This window comes from Mus caroli, unplaced genomic scaffold (genome assembly GCF_978045245.1).
Source record: "Mus caroli unplaced genomic scaffold, Mus_caroli_1 scaffold_16, whole genome shotgun sequence".
NCBI classification, from domain to species: domain Eukaryota; kingdom Metazoa; phylum Chordata; class Mammalia; order Rodentia; family Muridae; genus Mus; species Mus caroli.
Genome location: NW_028227271.1, coordinates 61,391,236 through 61,412,353, shown reverse-complemented (window position 1 = coordinate 61,412,353; position 21,118 = coordinate 61,391,236). Strand labels below are relative to the sequence as shown.

General features: G+C 38.1%; 1 protein-coding gene across 4 annotated transcripts in view; it reads right to left on the bottom strand.

The window, feature by feature from the left end:
• Rspo2 (R-spondin 2) overlaps positions 1-21,118 on the bottom strand; it is a 152,512-nt gene that overhangs the window by 71,069 nt on the left and 60,325 nt on the right. For all 4 annotated transcript variants that reach the window (XM_021184053.3, XM_029469447.2, XM_029469448.2 and 1 more), the window contains one exon: positions 6,996-7,184. In XM_021184053.3, the coding sequence (XP_021039712.1) occupies positions 6,996-7,184 (189 nt within the window). The remainder of the gene's footprint in view (positions 1-6,995; positions 7,185-21,118) is intronic.

Genomic DNA, 21,118 nt, shown 5'->3' with positions numbered 1-21,118 from the left:
ATACAATAATAGTGGGAGACTTCAACACACCACTTTCACCAATGGACAGATCATGGAAACAGAAACTAAACAGGGACACAGTGAAACTAACAGAAGTTATGAATCAAATGGATCTGGCAGATATCTACAGAACATTCTATCCTAAAACAAAAGGATATACCTTCTTCTCAGCACCTCATGGTACCTTCTCCAAAATTGACCACATAATTGGTCATAAAGCAGGCCTCAACAGATATAAAAATATTGAAATTGTCCCATGCATCCTATCAGATCACCATGGACTAAGGCTGATCTTCAATAACAGAATAAATAATAGAAAGCCAACCTTCACGTGGAAACTGAACAACACTCTTCTCAATGATACCTTGGTCAAGGAAGGAATAAAGAAAGAAATTAAGGACTTTTTAGAGTTCAATGAAAATGAAGCCACAACATACCCAAACTTATGGGACGCAATGAAAGCATTTCTAAGAGGAAAACTCATAGCTCTGAGTGCCTCCAAAAGGAAACTAGAGAGAGCACACATTAGCAGCTTGACAACACACCTAAAAGCACTAGAACAAAAGGAAGCAAATTCACCCAAGAGGAGTAGACGGCAGGAAATAATCAAACTCAGGGGTGAAATCAACCAAGTGGAAACAAGAAAAACTATTCAAAGAATCAACCAATCAAGGAGCTGGTTCTTTGAGAAAATCAACAAGATAGATAAACCCTTAGCCAGACTCACTAGAGGGCACAGGGAAAGCATCCTAATTAACAAAATCAGAAATGAAAAAGGAGACATAACAACAGATCCTGAAGACATCCAAAACACCATCAGATCCTTCTACCAAAGGCTATACTCAACAAAAATGGAGAACCTGGATGAAATGGAGAAGTTCCTAGACAGATACCAGGTACCAAAGTTGAATCAAGATCAGGTTAATGATCTAAACAGCCCTATATCCCCCAAAGAAATAGAAGCAGTCATTAATAGTCTCCCAACTAAAAAAAGCCCAGGACCAGATGGGTTTAGTGCAGAGTTCTATCAGACCTTCAAAGAAGATCTAATCCCAGTTCTTCACAAACTATTCCACAAAATAGAAACAGAAGGTACTCTACCCAACTCATTCTATGAAGCCACAATTACTCTGATACCTAAACCACAAAAAGACACAACAAAGATAGAAAACTTCAGACCAATATCCCTTATGAATATTGATGCAAAAATCCTCAATAAAGTTCTTGCTAACCGAATCCAAGAACACATCAAAACAATCATCCATCCTGACCAAGTAGGTTTCATCCCAGGGATGCAGGGATGGTTCAATATACGGAAATCCATCAACGTAATCCAGTATATAAACAAACTCAAAGACAAAAACCACATGGTCATCTCGTTAGATGCGGAAAAAGCATTTGACAAGATCCAACACCCATTCATGATAAAAGTCTTGGAAAGATCAGGAATTCAAAGCCCATACCTAAACATGATAAAAGCAATCTACAGCAAACCAGTAGCCAACATCAAAGTAAATGGTGAGAAGCTTGAAGCAATCCCTCTAAAATCAGGGACTAGACAAGGCTGTCCACTTTCTCCATACCTATTCAACATTGTACTTGAAGTCCTAGCCAGAGCAATTCGACAACAAAAGGAGATCAAAGGGATACAAATTGGAAAAGATGAAGTCAAAATATCACTTTTTGCAGATGATATGATAGTATATATAAGGGACCCTAAAAATTCCACCAGAGAACTCCTAAGCCTGATAAACAGCTTCGGTGAAGTAGCTGGATATAAAATTAACTCAAACAAATCAATGGCCTTTCTCTACACAAAGAATAAACAGGCTGAGAAAGAAATTAGGGAAACAACACCCTTCTCAATAGTCACAAATAATATAAAATATCTTGGCGTGACTCTAACTAAGGAAGTGAAAGATCTGTATAATAAAAACTTCAAGTCTCTGAAGAAAGAAATTCTAGAAGATCTCAGAAGATGGAAAGATCTCCCATGCTCATGGATTGGCAGGATCAACATTGTAAAAATGGCTATCTTGCCAAAAGCAATCTACAGATTCAATGCAATCCCCATCAAAATTCCAAATCAATTCTTCAACGAATTAGAAAGTGCAATCTGCAAATTCATCTGGAATAACAAAAAACCTAGGATAGCAAAAACTCTTCTCAAGGATAAAAGAACCTCTGGTGGAATCACCATGCCGGACCTAAAGCTCTACTACAGAGCAATTGTGATAAAAACTGCATGGTACTGGTATAGTGACAGACAAATAGACCAATGGAATAGAATTGAAGACCCAGAAATGAACCCACACACCTATGGTCACTTGATCTTCGACAAGGGAGCTAAAAACATCCAGTGGAAGAAAGACAGCATTTTCAACAAATGGTGCTGGCACAACTGGTTGTTAACATGTAGAAGAATGCGAATCGATCCATTCCTATCTCCTTGTACTAAGGTCAAGTCTAAGTGGATCAAGGAACTTCACATAAAACCAGAGACACTGAAACTTATAGAGGAGAAAGTGGGGAAAAGCCTTGAAGATATGGGCACAGGGGAAAAATTCCTGAATAGAACAGTAATGGCTTGTGCTGTAAGATCGAGAATTGACAAGTGGGACCTCATGAAACTACAAAGCTTCTGCAAGGCTAAAGACACCATCAATAAAACAAAAAAACCACCAACAGATTGGGAAAGGATCTTCACCTATCCTAAATCCGATAAGGGACTAATATGCAATATATATAAAGAACTCAAGAAGGTGGACTCCAGAAAGTCAAATAACCCCATTAAAAAATGGGGCTCAGAACTGAACAAAGAATTCTCACCTGAGGAATACCGAATGGCAGAGAAGCACCTGAAAAAATGTTCAACATCCTTAATCATCAGGGAAATGCAAATCAAAACAACCCTGAGATTTCACCTCACACCAGTCAGAATGGCTAAGATCAAAAATTCAGGTGACAGCAGATGCTGGCGAGGATGTGGAGAAAGAGGAACACTCCTCCATTGTTGGTGGGATTGCAAGCTTGTACAACCACTCTGGAAATCAGTCTGGCGGTTCCTCAGAAAATTGGACATAGTACTACCGGAGGATCCAGCAATACCTCTCCTGGGCATATATCCAGAAGATGTCCCAACCGGTAAAAAGGACACATGCTCCACTATGTTCATAGCAGCCCTATTTATAATAGCCAGAAGCTGGAAAGAACCCAGATGTCCCTCAACAGAGGAATGGATACAGAAATTATGGTACATTTACACAATGGAGTACTACTCAGCTATTAAAAAGAATGAATTTATGAAATTCCTAGCCAAATGGATGGACCTGGAGGGCATCATCTTGAGTGAAGTAACACAATCACAAAAGAACTCACACAATATGTATTCATTGATAAGTGGATATTAGCCCAAAACTTAGGATACCCAAGATATAAGATACAATTTGATAAACGTATGAAACTCAAGAAGAATGAAGACCAAAGTGTGGACACTGTGCACCTTCTTAGAATTGGGAACAAAACACCCAGGGAAGGAGTTACAGAGACAAAGTTCGTAGCTGTGATGAAAGGATGGACCATTTAGAGACTGCTGTATCCAGGGATTCGTCCCATAATCAGCTTCTAAATGCTGACACCATTGCATACACTAGCAAGATTTTGCTGAAAGGACCCAAATATAGCTGTCTCTTGTGAGATGATGCCGGGGCCTAGCAAACACAGGAGTGGATGTTCACAGTCAGCTATTGGATGTATCACAGGGCTCCCAATGGAGAAGCTAGAGAAAGTACCCAAGGAGCTAAAGGGATCTGCAACCCTATTGTTGGAACAACATAATGTACTAACCAGAACCCTGGAGCTCTTGTCTCTAGCTGCATATGTATCGAAAGATGGCCTAGTCGGCCATCAATGGAAAGAGAGGCCCATTGGACTTGCAAACTTTATATGCCCCAATATAGGGGAATGCCAGGGCCAAAAGAATGGGAATGGGTGGGTAGGGAAGTGGGGGGCGCTATGGGGGACTTTTGGGATAGTATTGGAAATGTAATTGAGGAAAATATGTAATAAAAAAAAATAAATAAATAAATAAAATAAAATAAAAAAAAAAGAAAAGAAAATGGAAAGATTAAAATAAAGAATTCATTTAAACTGCTAAAAAAAAAAAAAAAACCAAAAAAAAAAAAAAAAAGAAGCCTGTGATTGTGCCTGTTGACATTCTTGTTGAGTCCCATGGTTACATGTGTCATTTCTCTTTGAGACAGATCTGTATTCACTATTCGTCAAGTTTGTTTTGAATTTGATATTTCATTTAATTTCTTTAAAATTTGTAAGACAATTTTGCAGGTAGAAAAAAGAAGGGAGATTTCTGGAAAAATATACTAAATACCAGCACTCATACTAAAAAAAAAAAAAAAAATGCATAGCTTCATTTGAAAAAAACCATTAAAACAAAAATACTACTCTATACACTTTTTTCATTAACATCTAGGTAGGGAAAAGGAAAAAATCTCTCCTTTTGGTTGAGATATGAACGGACACTTGTGTATACATTATATAAACTTCCAGAGGACCTGGGTAATATGTACCTAAAGATATTAAAATAGGTACTATAATTAAAAGTACATGTTAAAAGATGAATCAGACAAATATACAAGAGTATATTTGTAAATGGAAAAAAGAAGCATTTATAAATAATTATCCCTCAAAGTACTTGTAATTCTTAAAGTCTGAAAGTAAGTTTGTGATGGGTGATTAGCTAAATGTTGCATATCAGATGCAGAAATATATGTACGGCTATGCGGAATAGCATAGAAAGAGCCATAACTCATTAAGCTAAAATACATTAAAATATGACATACTTGTAAGGATGGAGGACAAAACCATGGAGAGAAACACACTCTTGAGGGCTGAACCCAAGATGTTAACTTTGAGTATCTTTGGGAAATGATTTGCTTTTGATCATTGCATTTGTATTTTATTAAGATTCATTTCTAAGATTTCTAAATAGGGGAATATGCAACAATTTTAAAATGGTGCTTCCAGGTAAATGAATTTGCTAAGTGAGGAAGAAAAAGTATGATGGAAACATCACCTAAAGTACCAGGGACAATAGAAGCTTTTATTATCTGTGAGTATGCTCACAGCATACTTCAATAGGCTAATCCAGTGACTATTTTCATGAGCATTTATGAATTTTACAGACCTCACAATGTACATCCCAAGAAGCCAACTTCAGCCAGCAAATAGAGCAAAGTGTTCCTTTGGAAGATAACCACTTTATACTTGCATCTTTACTATATCACAAAACAGCACTATGAAAAGTCAGGTTTCATTTACATTACTCCTGTTGCTTAAAGCTTATTTATCTATGGTCAAGTAATAATCTCAGTGAAAAGTAGCTATAATCTCCAATTCTCTATTATCAGTATTATAGTTTAAATTATTGCCATCTTCTAGATGCTATATAAAACAGTATAATACAGGCAAAGACTGAAAACAAGATAATAGCATGGAGGAACCATAATAATCTGATGTCACGAACAACAAATTATTTCTCTACTCTCACTCTGTTTTATAGTTTTGCTAATAAGCACTTCCCACTTGAACCACATAAGTAATGATTTCTTCTAGGTCAGTAATCTCCAGCACTGATTGCATTCACTTAAAAAAGTAAAACCATAGCAAGTCCCTTCTCATATGTAATATTATTTTCCAAAACCCAACGTACAATCATTACACTCCATTTCTTAGGAAAAGGGTCAATGGAACATGTCAATTCTTGCCTTGAGTTCTGAAGTCAAGTGCTGGTTCAACAGGAACTCCTACAGAGATAACTGTTCAAACAAACTTGTCCAAGAATATCCTGAATTGTGGCCCATACCCTCAAATGATTACTAATAGCATCATTGTTCACTAACTAATATCCCAGGTTGGGTTGGTTACTGTACAGCCAGACTGTTGCCCATACACACAATTCATATCACAATAGCTCAAGATTTTAGAGTAAATGCTTCAAGCTATCCACTTCTATCTTTATGATTTTGTACACTGAAAAGTACGCAGGTAAAAATTGCACAGGACAATAAGATACTCAAATTGCACTAGAGGTCATCTGAGCCAGTAAGAACAGAAAATTGTTTCCAGGTGGACCAACTGTCCTGTGCATGGGCCAAATCATAAGTCTTAAAGATGTAAGGTATACTTGGAAATTCAACCAAGTTATTGATACTTGTAAGTTACGTCTCTCAAATGATCCAATTTCATGAAATAAAGGTAAATCCAAACTTCATCTAAGCCTACTATTTCTATCTTGACTACTGGTACAAACTATTTATTCTGTTACTTGACTAGAATGCTTTGTCAAAACAAAACAAAAGCAAAACAAAAAACAAAGCAAAACAAAATAGAAACCAAAAACCTAAACACCCTAATTACATCTTTACCAGTAATAGTGCTTGGTGTTTCATTCATATATATATATGTATACATATATGTGTGTATATGTGTATATGCATATATATTTACATATATACATATGTGTGTGTATATATATACATATACATACATACACACATGTATTACAAATATAATATATATATTTGTAGATCTAACAAAAGCAGGAAAAAGAAAGGGAAAAGAACTGTAAAAATAAGATTATATCAAAGAAGATTTTCCATGCATAGTAAAATCATTTGGAGGGGATAGCTGGTTAGTTTGCAAGTAGTAATTTCTCCTTATAAAGTTCTATCTAGCAAGCATTTTTAGATTAACATAATGAGAAATGGTTAATCTAAATTACTGAAAGAACGTGTCTAGCTTATGATATACCTACAGAAAATACAAATTATAAACGTTCTCTTATCCTACCATATTCATTTTTGAAGGCTTTAAAGTATATCTACAGATTGTTACATATATGTTTTTCCATAATAACTTAGCACATTATATAAATTTCATATCAAGTAAAATAGGATGGACAAAAGTCAAATACTTACGTGCACATCTGTTCATATCTGGGGCTCGGTGTCCATAATACCCTGATGGGCAGGAATGCAGGCACTCTCCATACTGGCGCATTCCTTCTCTTCGAAGGAAAAAGAACAGCTTCTGTTGACATCGGCTGCACCCATTGTCCTTCGAACAAGACAAACAACCCTTGCAAATGGGATTTGATACATAACTAGCTGTAACAGAAAAACAGAAAACAAAAATGTTTGAATATGAATATGATTAGACATTTGGTCTATATACCATCATGCAAAGAAAGATGTTTCAGATCATATACCCAAGAGGAGAACCTGCTACTGCCCAGTTTCTACACCAATATAATTTCTGTTTTCTAAATACTTATCTTTATTCCCACAGATACTTGTAGCTCTCACCCCTTATCAGAGAAGCTTCTTTTTGCAACAGCTCAAGACTATTACAGAGATATCCCCTGGTCAAACTATGAAAACTACAGACTGTGGAGTGAGAAATCCAAACTGATACATGTGCAAGGGAACCCCTACACATAAGGCTCAGGGAAAATCATGAAAGAGGGGGAAGAACTATTCTGAGAGGCAGAGACCAAAGATGCCTGCTGATGGATCATGTCTGCTGCATATGTCAGAGAAAATGCACTGATGAACTTTCAATAATATGGCTGCCTTTATAAGACCAGCAAAGTTACACCAGTTGACATATCAGTGCACACAAGAGATTGCACATGGTCCCAAATCTAGTAAGAGGTATAGGTCAATGGCTGCTGAGAGGGGGGCAAGAAAACTGCCTCCAGGAAAAAAAATCCCACATAGGTTTGCCAATTCCAAGAGATCAACCCTAAACACACACACACACACACACACACAAACACACACATATATAGCTAATATACACATAGGTGTATATGCATGTGTGAATGTATATGGAAAAATAATTAAAGAAAATATCATGAACTTGGGAAAACAGATTCCTTTGTAGTTAAAGTGTAGAGAGGGAGGGGGAAAAGTGATTTAAATGCAGTGGTCATATATGAAGTTGTCAAAAAATATATTTAAGAAAAAACAAGTTCCCACTTTACTCACTTAGAAATATAAGCATATATCCTCACCCTGGAGAAACAAACATTTAAACTTTATTAGCATTAGAAAAATAAAACATTTTCATCTCCAGATCTTAAAAATATACATTTAAATTTAAGATAAACACAAAACTTGAAGGGAATCCAAAACTAAACTTTCAAAGTTTCTTCATTATCGATTAGAAACACCAATAAATTAAACAAGCACTTGATATAACTTTAAAGTACTTACTTCCAAGTGTATAGGACAAAAAAAAATGGATAAACCAAGCAATAGACAAGAATAAATGTATAAAATATTAGCAGAAAAAAAGAGGCCAAGTGTCTATGAATGGGATGGACACACTGCAGGATGTTTGCACTATAAAGTTGACTCAACAATGAAAATAAAACCTTAAAGAATTGTAGGAAAGGAAGATGTGAGGGAGACAGCAACAGGCGGATGAGAGTAATCAGGAGGTCTTATATACATGTATAAAATCATCAAAGAATATATTAAATAAAAACTGCAAGGATTTTAGAACACAAAAATTCTCAAAACACAGTCTCAAGAGGAACAAAATTAATACACTGTATCTTGGTCAAAGAATCAAGACAGAAAGGAAAAAGGAATGCTCTGGGAAATGAGCAAAGAAGCTCTATGGCATAGAGATAAGAAGATTGTGGGGAGCCATTCCGGACTTCCTGGCCAGCAGGATGGAAATCTGCTCCAGGCAGTAAACAAGCCCATGTTTGGTGGATGGCCCGCCCTTAATCCCTGATTGGCTGAGCAAGCCTGCCTGGTGAGGTGATGTGACCTGTGGTGGTTGGTGGGGGCGTGGTTGTGGCTGGAGTGGAGAAAAACACTTGTAACCAGAGAGGCTGGGGGATTTTAAGAAGGAAGCTCCCTGAGTTAATTACTTTAAGAAGAACCGGTGGTTGCATTTTGCTTGCTGGTCGAGTGGGACTTGACAGAAGATGAAGGTTGAGAGCTGACCTAAGAAGAGTTCTGTACTGGCTAGTTTTGTGTCAACTTGACACAACTGGAGTTATCACAGAGAAAGGAGCTTCAGTTGAGTAAATGCCTCCATGAGATCCAACTGTAAGGCATTTCCTCAATTAGTGATCAAGGGGGAAAGGCCCCTTGTGGGTGGGACCATCTCTGGACTAGTAGTCTTGGGTTCTATAAGAGAGCAGGCTGAACAAGCCAGGAGAAGCAAGCCAGTAAAGAACATCCCTCCATGGCCTCTGCATCAGCTCTGGCTTTCTGACCTGCTTGAGTTCCAGTCCTGACTTCCTTTAGTGATGAACAGCAGTATGGAAGTGTAAGCCGAATAAATCCTTTCCTCCCCGACTTGCTTCTTGGTCATGATGTTTTGTCCAGGAACAGAAACCCTGACTAAGACAAGTTCTATGTGTAGAGTTAGTTTCAATGGAAGACTGTAACAAATATCACAGTGTGGTTTAAGTGAGAGGAGCTCACTGCACAGGCTGATCATCATGGCTCCAAGCATCTGAGCAGAGCTCACTTCTTCTCAAGATAATTCTTTCTTCCTCAGTCTGCTGTAGATAGCGCCAGGCATATTTCCTGGTTCAGAAACTGCAGTCTCTTAGTATTCACTTTGTTGGCTGTTTCAGTATCACCATGCCTATTTTTTTTTGTATTTTTTAAATATCCTAGTAATTAGATGTCCACCTGTATGATATTTTCACTTTTTCTTTTATTTTTTCTTTTTATTGAACATATCATTTTTTCCTCACATAATATATCCTTTTATGGTTTCCTGCCCTCTACTCCTCCAAGTTCTATATATGTTGAAACAAGATCTCATTATATAGCCCTGGCTGACCTGGACCTCACACATTCACCTACTTCTACCGCCCAAGGGATAAAATTAAAAGGGTGTACCACCAAGCCTAGCTACTCTTTGCTTCTTTAACAAACAATAGAAATACTCTATTTAGGAGATAAGGTGGGTATGAGGATAAGCTGTAGAAATATGACCTAAATTCAATATATCATCACCATAAAATTTGTTATTCCTAATTTGAAACGGTAGCTTAAGATACAAAAGACTCTCTGAGTACATGCTATAAAATTTGGAAACTACACAAACTGGTATTTAATCTTTTCCTCTTTTTGGTTATTTTATTTATTTACATTTCAAATGTTATCCCCCTTCCCAGTTTCCCCTCTACAAACCCCCTATCCCCTCCCCCTCTCCCTGCCTCTATGAGGGTGCTCCCCACCTACCCACCCACTCCTGCCTCACCACCCTAGCATTCTCCTATGCTGGGGCCTCCACAGGACCCAGGGCCTCCCTTCCCATTGATGCCAGATAAGGCAGTCCTCTGCTACCAATGCAGCTGGAGCCATGGGTCCCTCCATGTGTACTCTTTGGTTGGTGGTTTAGTCCCTGGGTGCTCTGGGGGTCTGGTTGGTTGATATTGTTCCTGGGGGTAGCCACTAAAAATTCCCTAATGCGAGGAAAGCAAGAGACTCCCAGGACCCAACGGGGATGACATTAGCTGCAATACCCAACAAAGGGGAGAGAGAACCTGTAGAGACCATATTCATAGATAGGCATAGCCCATGGTTGAGGGATGGGGCCACCCACCCATCTCAAAAATATTAATCCAGAAATGTTCCTGTCTAAAGGAAATGCAGGGACAAAGAGAGGAGCAGAGACTGAAGGAAAGGCCATCCAGAGACTGCCTCACCTGGAAATCCATCCCATCTGCAGACATCAAACTCAGACACTATTGCTGATGCCAACAAGTGTTGGCTGACAGGAGCCTGCTAGAGCCAGATTTAAAACAAACAAACAAACAAACAAACAAAAAAACCCTCTATCTGCCAGAGCCTTACCAATGCAGATGCGGATGCTCACATACAACCATCAGAGTGAGCATGGGGACCCCAATGGATGGGTAAGGGGAAGGACTGAAGGAGCTGAATGGGTTTACAACCCCATAGGAAGAATTTTTTACTATAAGAGGACATCCTTTTGCTGAACATATAACCTTTACAGCTTGGGTTGCTAAAGTTGTTTTCCTTCTCATATTCTATGGTAGTCTTACAACATCTGCTACCCACTTGATTCCACTCTTTATTCTTAGTTCTGCTAATCTCCTTTGAATACTTATAGAGCTCAATTCTGGACTCATTCACCCTGAATTACATTGTTAAATGAATTTCCTCACTTACATGATCTCTGTAGTTTTTCTGCTACATAGTAACGCAACCAGAAATTGTGATTTTTTTTTTTTAATAAAGCAGATCCAAGCAGCTTCTTTACATTCCCAGTTACCTTCAGAAAAGGTTTTACTCTAATACTGTTGTTGGTGTCTGGGGCAAGTGTAAGTTTTAACAAATAGAACCAGTTGACTATCTCTGTGTAAGAAGCAAAAACAGTAATACTTACAGTAATAGAACAAATGATAGAGTGTAGATAGCTGGGGAAGAGCAACAAAGATGAAATGAGAAGCTGTGATGGAATAGAAAAATTGACTGGGAACAGGCCAGCTCTCTCATTTTCAGAGTTGTCCACAAAGAGTGTCCATCTAAAGCCCCCTGCCCTGTGGATTGGCATTTAGAACTCTTGTCTGAACAACTAGGAGATCAGAGCAGGAACAGGAGTTGCTGGCAGATGCTGCATCCAGAGCCCAGCATATAGGTCTGTCTGTACCCAGTGCTGCCTGTCCTCTGCTCTTGGAGTTAATTACAGATTTGTAAAAGGTTATTCAAATTGCAAAGCTAGCTTTGAAGAGAGAGGAGAATTTGTTAAGGTTTATACTCATGGAAGAATGTTGAAGGGGGTTTTCTATTCCACAGTGATCACAAACTCAAGGGAAGCTATACTTGCTTTGCGTTCAAAGGTCAAACCAAGAGCACTTTATCATCATAAATCATACTCCATAGTAAGAAGTACAGAGAAAAGGCAACTACAGAACCAAGGGAATCAACACAAATTAAAGGCTTTTTTGTTTTGCATTTATGTATCAAAAGACTACTTTAATCTTGACCACAAAGATTTCAGAGTCAACCAATTTTGCCCTACACTTACTTTTTAAAAGGTATTCTTAAAACTGTTACAAAACATTGCTTTGGTTAATTGGACCTTGACAGACTTAAGCAATAAAAGTGAATTAGGGAACGAATGTCATAGTCTCTATCTTCCCATCTGTATAACCTGACCCATGAGGGATGCTTGTAAAGCAGGAATGATGTGTCACACCCAAACCTAAGTGATCTCTTAAGAACAAGAGCAAAATGAGGTTTGCCAGTTGAATCTCTTGCCCCAATCCTCCAGCAGGCTTTCCAGTTTAAGTGACCTTCGTTCCATGCCAATCATCTCCACAGACTTCTCTGTATTGTAAATCAATACTCCAAGAGTAATTCGACCAGAATATTTCCATCTATTATGTATGGTAACTACCCTAACTCTGTATCCAAACACAGGCAAAACAGAAACTTAGACATGACTATTCCATCAAGGTCACAAGTCAAATGATTCTGCCTATTTCTGTGAGATTCAATTCAAGTGTGCAGGTGAATAAACAGTTCCCAATTCTCAGCTTTGATGGCCATGTTTATTTGTTTCTTTCCTGTAAGCTTCAACTTCTCCAACCTCAAAGCCTGCTGAGACCCAGAGCCTAGTACTTCCAACCAAAACATGCTCCCAAATCTAGACCCACCCAAGACTGGAAAGATACTCCTCTCATGAAACATGGAGACCACTGAAAAAGGCCATGGTGATTCTGCATGAGTCCAGCCATCTCCCGGATAGGTTTGAATCAAGGAGCAAAACCACATTGCCAGGACTTGTATCATGAGAAAAGACAGCATCCTTAGAACTTGATCATAATTCTGTCGATTCAAGTGTGTTCCTTTTTTATTAATCTGGATGTTTTAGGTTTGATCGTGTGTTAAATGTATCCAGCTATACACATTTTTATCTCATATGTGGACCAGCCTTCTGTTTCCAATGTTCCTGATACTTTTTAAAATTGCTCTCCTGTTTCTGGAGTTAGCCCCTACCAAAGAAGACATGCACTAAGTTCTTCTAGGTACAGGGATCTATTTTTTTATTTTTATTTTTTTTTATTTTTATTATTATTATTATTATTTTTTGGTTTTTCGAGACAGGGTTTCTCTGTATAGTCCCAGCTGTCCTGGAACTCACTTTGTAGACCAGGCTGGCCTCGAACTCAGAAATCCACCTGCCTCTGCCTCCCGAGTTGTGGGATTAAAGGCGTGCGCCACCACGCCTGGCTTTCTATTTTTTACAAAGGGACGGATATCTATTTCTCAACAATAGCCTGTCAGCCCCAGAACATCACTCCTCATTTGCTCATTAAATACTATGAATTACACAGATTTTCAAACTAAAATGTCAGTGTCACTTTACTATTGGAGCTAATCATAAAATTTCTAATGTGCATACTCATCCAAAAGTCCAATGTGTATAGTAAAAATGAGTAAATTTGTGGCAACAACAATGTGAATGGGATCCAATACAATTTAACTTGTGCCCAGATGCTTTCCATAAGGTCCTGACAACACTGCTAATGAAAATCCAGCAATTCAGTATATCAACACACTCAATGAAGCAACCAAGGCCATCAATTAGTGAGTCAAAAAACATTTGCTAAAAATCCTTAACTCCTATCTGGATACTTTTCTGGTTTGCACGAAATTAATAGTTCCATAAAATATCACCATAAATCATGGAATGTAGTAATATGAAAACAAATTTTATATACTGTATGTTCACAAGTCATCATAGCCAAGACTGGAAAATATTTGAAATTTTAAATGTTATTAAAATTTAGATATACACTACTAAATGTCATCCATTATAAATTTAGGAAAGAAAATAAACATGAATTTAATATAGAAACATAATAGCCAAGGGTAAATCTTATGCAAAAAAGTTCTTAGGATTTTGAACTTCTAGAGTTAAATGATACTCTCAGGATTTTTATTCATTTCTCATTTCAAGTCCTTCAACAGTACTTTTCCAAATAAGACTTACACAAGATAGGGAACAAGTGCTACAACAGGAAGTGGGTATAAACCCTCATCTCTAACCCAGCATCTATCACCAACTGATTACTATCCAAGGAGAAATTAAGTTTCTCCCACAGAGGCTTACTGTGTATACAGACCACATGGGCAGGCCCCATGCTCAGCAGTCAACACAAAATGAACTCAGTGTTTTTTTTTTAACCTTACAGTCTTCTGTTTATATATTATAGCTTCTGTTTTTGTGTTTTTATAGGATTCCTGTGTGTGCAAATGAATGTGTCTTTGCATCTATGTGTTTCTTATGGTTTTCTTTGGCTGCTTTTGTTTGTTTGTTTGCTTTGCCCTATTATGATTTGTTTGTTTTTATTATTATTTTCTAGATGCCCACTTGTTTTCTAATAAGAGAGAATGAGAAAAGTGTGAGTGTTGGGCAGTTTCAGAGGTAGAGAAGATCTGGGAGAAGTTGCAGGGAGGGAACATTATACCCAGTAAAAACTATATGAAAAGATCCATTTTTAATAAAATTAGTAAATAAAGGAAAAACAAAGGAACAACAAAGTGAAATAAAATAACGTTTAGTAAGCTGTGACTTCACACTCAAACAGTACCTTTGAGAATTATCCACTGCTGAGGTAGAAATGTTATTTAATAATTCTATTTTACACACCTGAATTGTGTCAGTTAGTATTAAAAATTTGGAAAGCTCCTTATATCTAAAAGTATTCATTAGAAAAAGAATATTTCTAAAATATATACACTCCCAAAATATGGAACTCTCTTCTAGAAATGAATGTTTTCTTTTTCTTATTTTTTTTTTTGTTTTGATTTTGGGAGTATCATGCTCTGGAGCTCAAAATGAACACCCGACTTGAACCGCTAAGAACGAAATCACAGGCATTTTGGTTAAAGTCTTCCCAATAGGGTCCTGGGAGCCTCTCGCTTCCCTGGTATCTGGGACCTTCCGTGAAGGGGAGATAGAACCTGTGGAGACTATCTCCAGTAGATAGGCACAGCCCCCAGTCAAGGGAAGAAGCCACCCACCCATCTCAAAAGTTTTCAACCCAGAAATGTTCTTGTCCAAAAAAAAAAAAAAAAGACTGAGACAAAAAATGGAGCAGAGACTGTAGGAAGGGCCATCAGGCACCGCCCCACCTGGGGATCCATTCTGTTTGCAGACACCAGACCCTCACACATTTGCTGATGAGATGAGGTGTTTGGTGACAGGAATCTGGTGTGGGTGTGCCTTGGGAAGTTCTGCCAGCAACTGACCAATGCAGATGTGTATGCTTAGAGCCAACCATCAGACTGCGCTTCTGGAAGCTGGCTGGGGAGTCGGCGAAAGGACTGGAAAAACAGAGAAGGATTGCAAACCCACAGGAAGAGCAATGTCAACTGACTGGACCACCCAGTGCTCCCAGGGACTAGACCACAACCAAGGAGAGTACAGGGAGGGGTCTATGGCTCCAGATATATTTGTTACAGAGGATGGCCTTGTCTGACATCAATGGGAGGGGAGGCCCTTGGTCCTGTGGAGGTTTGATGCCCTAGCGTAGGGAGACGCTGGAGCGGTCAGGAGGTAGAAAGTGGAGGGGAGCACTGTCATAGAGGCAAATGGAAGTGGGGGAAATAGCAGATGTAGGAGGGGTTTGTGGAAAGGTAAGCGGGAAGGGGGATATCATTGGAGATATAAACGAATAGAATGATTAATAAAAATAAAAATAAATAAAAAGAACTAAGTCATAAGAAAGTGCTGCCACACCCTGGTCTGAAATCAATACTCTGAATTTAAAGGTCTTTAACTGTAACATTTTGCTTCTAACAAAACACATGTCATAGTAGAAAAATTTAACATTAGAAGAATGTAGAATTTAAATTATAAAGAGATTTAAGAGTCACAAATCTATTTTAACACATGAAGTTCTACTATCATCCCTAACATAAGTACAACAATTATAAATCCCTAATTACCCTCCAGAGCCAGTACTACTTCAGCCATAAGCTTCATAAACTGGTACTATGGAAAAACATTTACAGCCGTGATTAATTACAGCCACAGGATGGTTCACTGCCTGGGATTTTGTTTTAAATACAGTTCAAGGAAAAAAGACAATCTGCAGTACAAGTCAGCTAAGATGTTCCAAGAAGCTCAGAACACTTAAGTGTCTGTGGGTCTACAAAAGACAGAGGGGCAAAATGGAGATGCTTATGGGCAGAGCAGACCTATCCAGTATGTGATAAACACATTCTCTTTCCAACATAACAACTAATAGACTTCATTAATATTCAAGACAAGCTGCAAGCCTGGGAAGAGATGGAATGACTATACCAATGGTTGTTAAAGCAAAAATAACTTTGGTAAACTCATTCCACCTTAAGAAAATGCAACATCCCGTCAATATGTATTTTACCAAAAATTGAAGCAAAGGAGAGCTGCATGCATTATTGTCAGGAGCCACAGAAACTTGAAGGAGCATCTAAAAAGCACATAGGTCTCTGTAACTCCTTCCATGGGTGTTTTGTGAGACTGCCATATCCGGAGATCCATCCCATAATCAGCTTCCAAATGCTGACACCATTGCATACACTAGCAAGATTTTGCTGAAAGGACCCAGATGGAGCTGTCTCTTGTGAGACTATGCCGGGGCCTAACAGACACAGAAGTGGATGCTCACAGTCAGCTATTGGATGGATCACAGGGCCCCCAATGGAGGAGCTAGAGAAAGTACCCAAGGAGCTAAAGGGATCTGCAACCCTATAGGTGGAACAACATTATGAACTAACCAGTACCCCGGAGCTCTTGACTCTAGCTGCATATGTATCAAAAGATGGCCTAGTCAGCTATCACTGGAAAGAAAGGCCCATAGGACTTGCAAACTTTATATGCCCCAGTACAGGGGAATGCCAGGGCCAAAACGTGGGAGTGGGTGGGTAGGGGGGTGGGGGGTGAGGGTATGGGGGACTTTTGGGATAGCATTGGAAATGTAAATGAGGAAAATACCTAATAAAAATATTTTTAAAAAGCGCATAGGTCACAATGCAAAGCACAGTGTATACACATATATATTCACAATGATTAGCTTTAATTGTCAACCTGACATAACTTAAAATCCTGGGAAGATACATTCAATGTGGCATTGTCTCCATTGGGCATTTCCATTTAAGAGTGTCTTAAAGATATATGCTAGATAAAGACCCTGTTCACTGTGAGCAGCACTATTTCCTAGACTGGTATGAACTATAAAAGAGTAAAAAAAAAAAATAGCTGAGCACAAACCAGTAAGCAAGTGAACATACATGGATCCATTATTCTCTGCTCTTGGCTGTGAATGTGTTCCTGCCTTAACTTCCCCATAATGATGGATTGGGACCTAAAACTATAAGCGGAAATAACCCCTTTTCTCTTTTCTCTCCTAAGCTGCCTTTTGTTGGAATATTTTATTACAGCAATAGAAATATATCAAAAAAACAGGCAGATAGATGGGAGAGAGGATAGGGATAGAGGAGCTGGAGGAGAAGGAGGGCAGGGAGGGGGGAGAGAAGGAGGGAGAGAAAGGGAGAGAGAAGAAAAGGAGAGAGAGATAGGGAGAGAGAGGGGGAGAGAGAGAAGAACATGAAAGCTAGCAGGAGAGATGTGGAAGGAAGAAGACCTGCAGGAGAACGAGGTTGCCAAAGAGATAAAATGGAAGTCGATGACTTCGATGGGGATACATGACACACTTGAAAGGAAATGTCTGTATGAAACACAACATTGTGTACAACGAATACAAGGTAATAAAAATAAAGAAGAAATATAATTCAGAGACGTATTTTCTAGTAAGTTAATATCAAGACTCAAGTTAGAAGATACAGGAAATAATACTTTTCCATAGAGCACAATAAAACCTCTCAACTCAATGCATAAAATAACCACAAATAACTAGCATTCAGTTTGTGAGTCCAAGTCTTAACAAGTGTTACTACTCTCTGTAACCTGACAAACTGTAGGACACAAAGGCTTACTGCACATCCCTACACCAGATGTTAATTCTGATATGTAATGAAAAATGTGCCATGAACGATGAGAAGACACTTATTCCAAAGCTAAGCTACTAACACACACAGAAGGGGAGAGGGGAGGTGAGGGGAGGAGAGAGGAGGGGGAAGGGGAGGGGAAGGGAAGGGGAGGGGTAGGAGAAGAGAGGGGAGAGAAGAGGAGAAGAGGAAAACAACCAGCCACCATCAACATAAGGTCTTCAGCTGCAAGTACCCATAGCATTTAATTATTAAGTAAAGAAACATAATGGCTGAGTTGGTACTGCTCCTTTTTTTTTTCCAGCAAAAAAAGTTTAGAAAACGGTCCTTCTTTTCAAAACAAAGCAAGAATCCTATCATATGCTCTATAAAACAAGCCACCTGCTGGGATCCACACAAACATAATTTACTCCATGAATCTATTCTAATGCCAAAAGAAAATCTTAAAGTTAGAATGCGTGAGACCCTCTAAGCCATGGTTAGAAACTGCTGTGCTATACAAATTACTCATGCTTAAACTTGGCTTAGGCTTTAACAACATACTTAAAAGACCCATGACAAAATATAGGCACAATGCTGTGCTCATGGTAACCCCACCACAAGCAGATCTAAATATATACATTCGTGAAGATTGTGAAACCACCACTTTCACATGGTTCTGTGTTTATACAAGGAGATAATCTATTTACTTAAATAGAAAATAAATGCTCCCAAACCCAATTTTGTGTTCCATAAAACATTTAAATACTTCTTACTTTAACACTATGTGAAAAGAGTTTTGCATTCTTGCTAAGTAAGTACTGAAACATATGTGTCAGTGTCTGGCCCATATAACTGCCACTATGCAAAGGTTTCCTTTCTACCTACCAAGATTAAACTAATTTAAAAGGAAGGAAGGGATGCCATACTGTATTCAACAACTCTACAGAGGCCACCTACTCTCTAGAAAACAAGGTAGTTGTTAACTCCTGCTTACATCATCTTAACTTTTAGAGTAATAAATAGAAAAACAAACTGAATGGCCTACTTCATGTCAAATATAAAACCCACAAAAAGAAATCAACTACGGAGTCCCTGTGATGTAGAGGAAGAAACTTCCACAGTGCTCAACACTGAGTTTTTGGAGTAAGAATGGACACACCCTTGTTAGCTCTGTTTTGCTTGAAAAAAAAAATTGTTTAACTTTATGGAAAACCACTAATACTTAAGTTTAGCAAAGATTATCATGCATTAGTAATTATAGTTATGACTTTCACTTTTACACAGTAGTGTGTCACTGTGCATATTCAATGTGGGCCATCATTTGCACGACAAATGTGCACCTGTGCACACAGGCATCAAACTAGTTCACTATAATATCTCCTCACTTACAAAGATTTTGTTCTTAATTTTCAAACCAATGTCCTATGTTTATTAAAGCACTTTAATATGTTTTAATTGGTGGATATGCTAACTTCACATTAATCCATAACTGATGCCCCAAATGAAATTTATTCTAAGATGATTCTGTAAATTCAGATGAAGAAAAAGAAGGCTGTCAAACAGAACAGAAGCGCAAATGTAAAGAGTTCCCACTGGAGAACACGTCGTACATGACAAAAGAGCAACAGTTCTTGTATTTCTTGAGAACATATGGATCATTCAGAACCTTCAGGCATACGAAGGAATAAACAAATTAAGAATGCTTTCTGAGGTCACACAGCTTAAATCTGGCCCTCACCTTTTACCTCAAAAGAAGCCATGTTTTACGTTCCCCCACTAAGCAAAACATATACAGCATCAAGAAAGAAAAGGCATTAAAACCATGAAAATCATGAACACACCTCCAACCAACACTTCCAAATGAAACTGCTGTTACATCAAAGAGGATAATGGGGGAAACTGAGTTACAGGTTTCTTCTGGCAGAAGTTAAAGAGAAATCTCCAAAACTATAAATGAAAAGTCTTTAATTGTTTGGTCAGATAGCAAAAGGCCAGCACTTTTTAAGCAGGGAGCTCTACTTGACAAGTTCAAAGAAAACAAAAATCACCCTCAAACCATGCAATTTCCTGCAAATGAGCCACTCTCTTCACTGTCTTTGAAGACAGAGCCCATTCTGGCTAAGGGGCCTTTGAAGTCACTCAGAAAGCATACCTATGTAATTAAAAAGCCTTAGAACCCCATTCAAATGACCCAAACTGGACTTTAAGGATGCACCGAAGAGAGAAGTGTGGGCAGACTTGGGAGTACGTTGCTCTCTAACCTGACTCTACTCCCTCCCTTGAACATTAGAAGTAAAAAGGACATATATGTATGTATATGCATTAATTGAAAACTGTTCATAGCATTTGATGACTCTCAAAAGGGATTCTCATACATAAATTTGAATAGGCATATGAAACAATGCAAACACCCAAGACAACAAAATGTATACTCAAATATTTATATATGTAATTGAGTCATATGCATATTTTCAAACATTAGGTCTTTACCTCAAGTTTTCAGGATTCAATAACTATTATCAAAAACATTTGTCTTTCAAACTTACTTGATTATCATTCTGGAACCTATTGTATCAATTATTCTAATACTATCCTTTATAGTCATTGATACCTTTTTTTTTTCTAACTAGAATCTCACCCTATGTCACACATTGCATCAGGTTTTCCTGTCTCTTTAAATTTCCAGTCTGAAATAGTCCTTTCATGAGTATCATACTTTTTTCTTTTTATTACATTTTTATTATTTAAAACATTTTTTAATTTAATTTTGATATTTCTCCACTCCCATCAAGTTCTTCCAGATCCTCTTCCCCTCCCTACCAATACAACAACAAAACCAAGAAAACAAAATAAAACAATACCCCCCCAAAAAAAGAAACAAACAAAACAAAAACAAAAATCCCACCAGTACACACACACACACACACACACACACACACACGCCCTTCAGAGTCCATGATTGTTGGTCAACTACTCCTGAGCATGAGTAGCTCCAGGCAGGCCCTGGAGTGACTGCTATATTCAATGTAATCCCACTGGAGAAAACAGAGTTA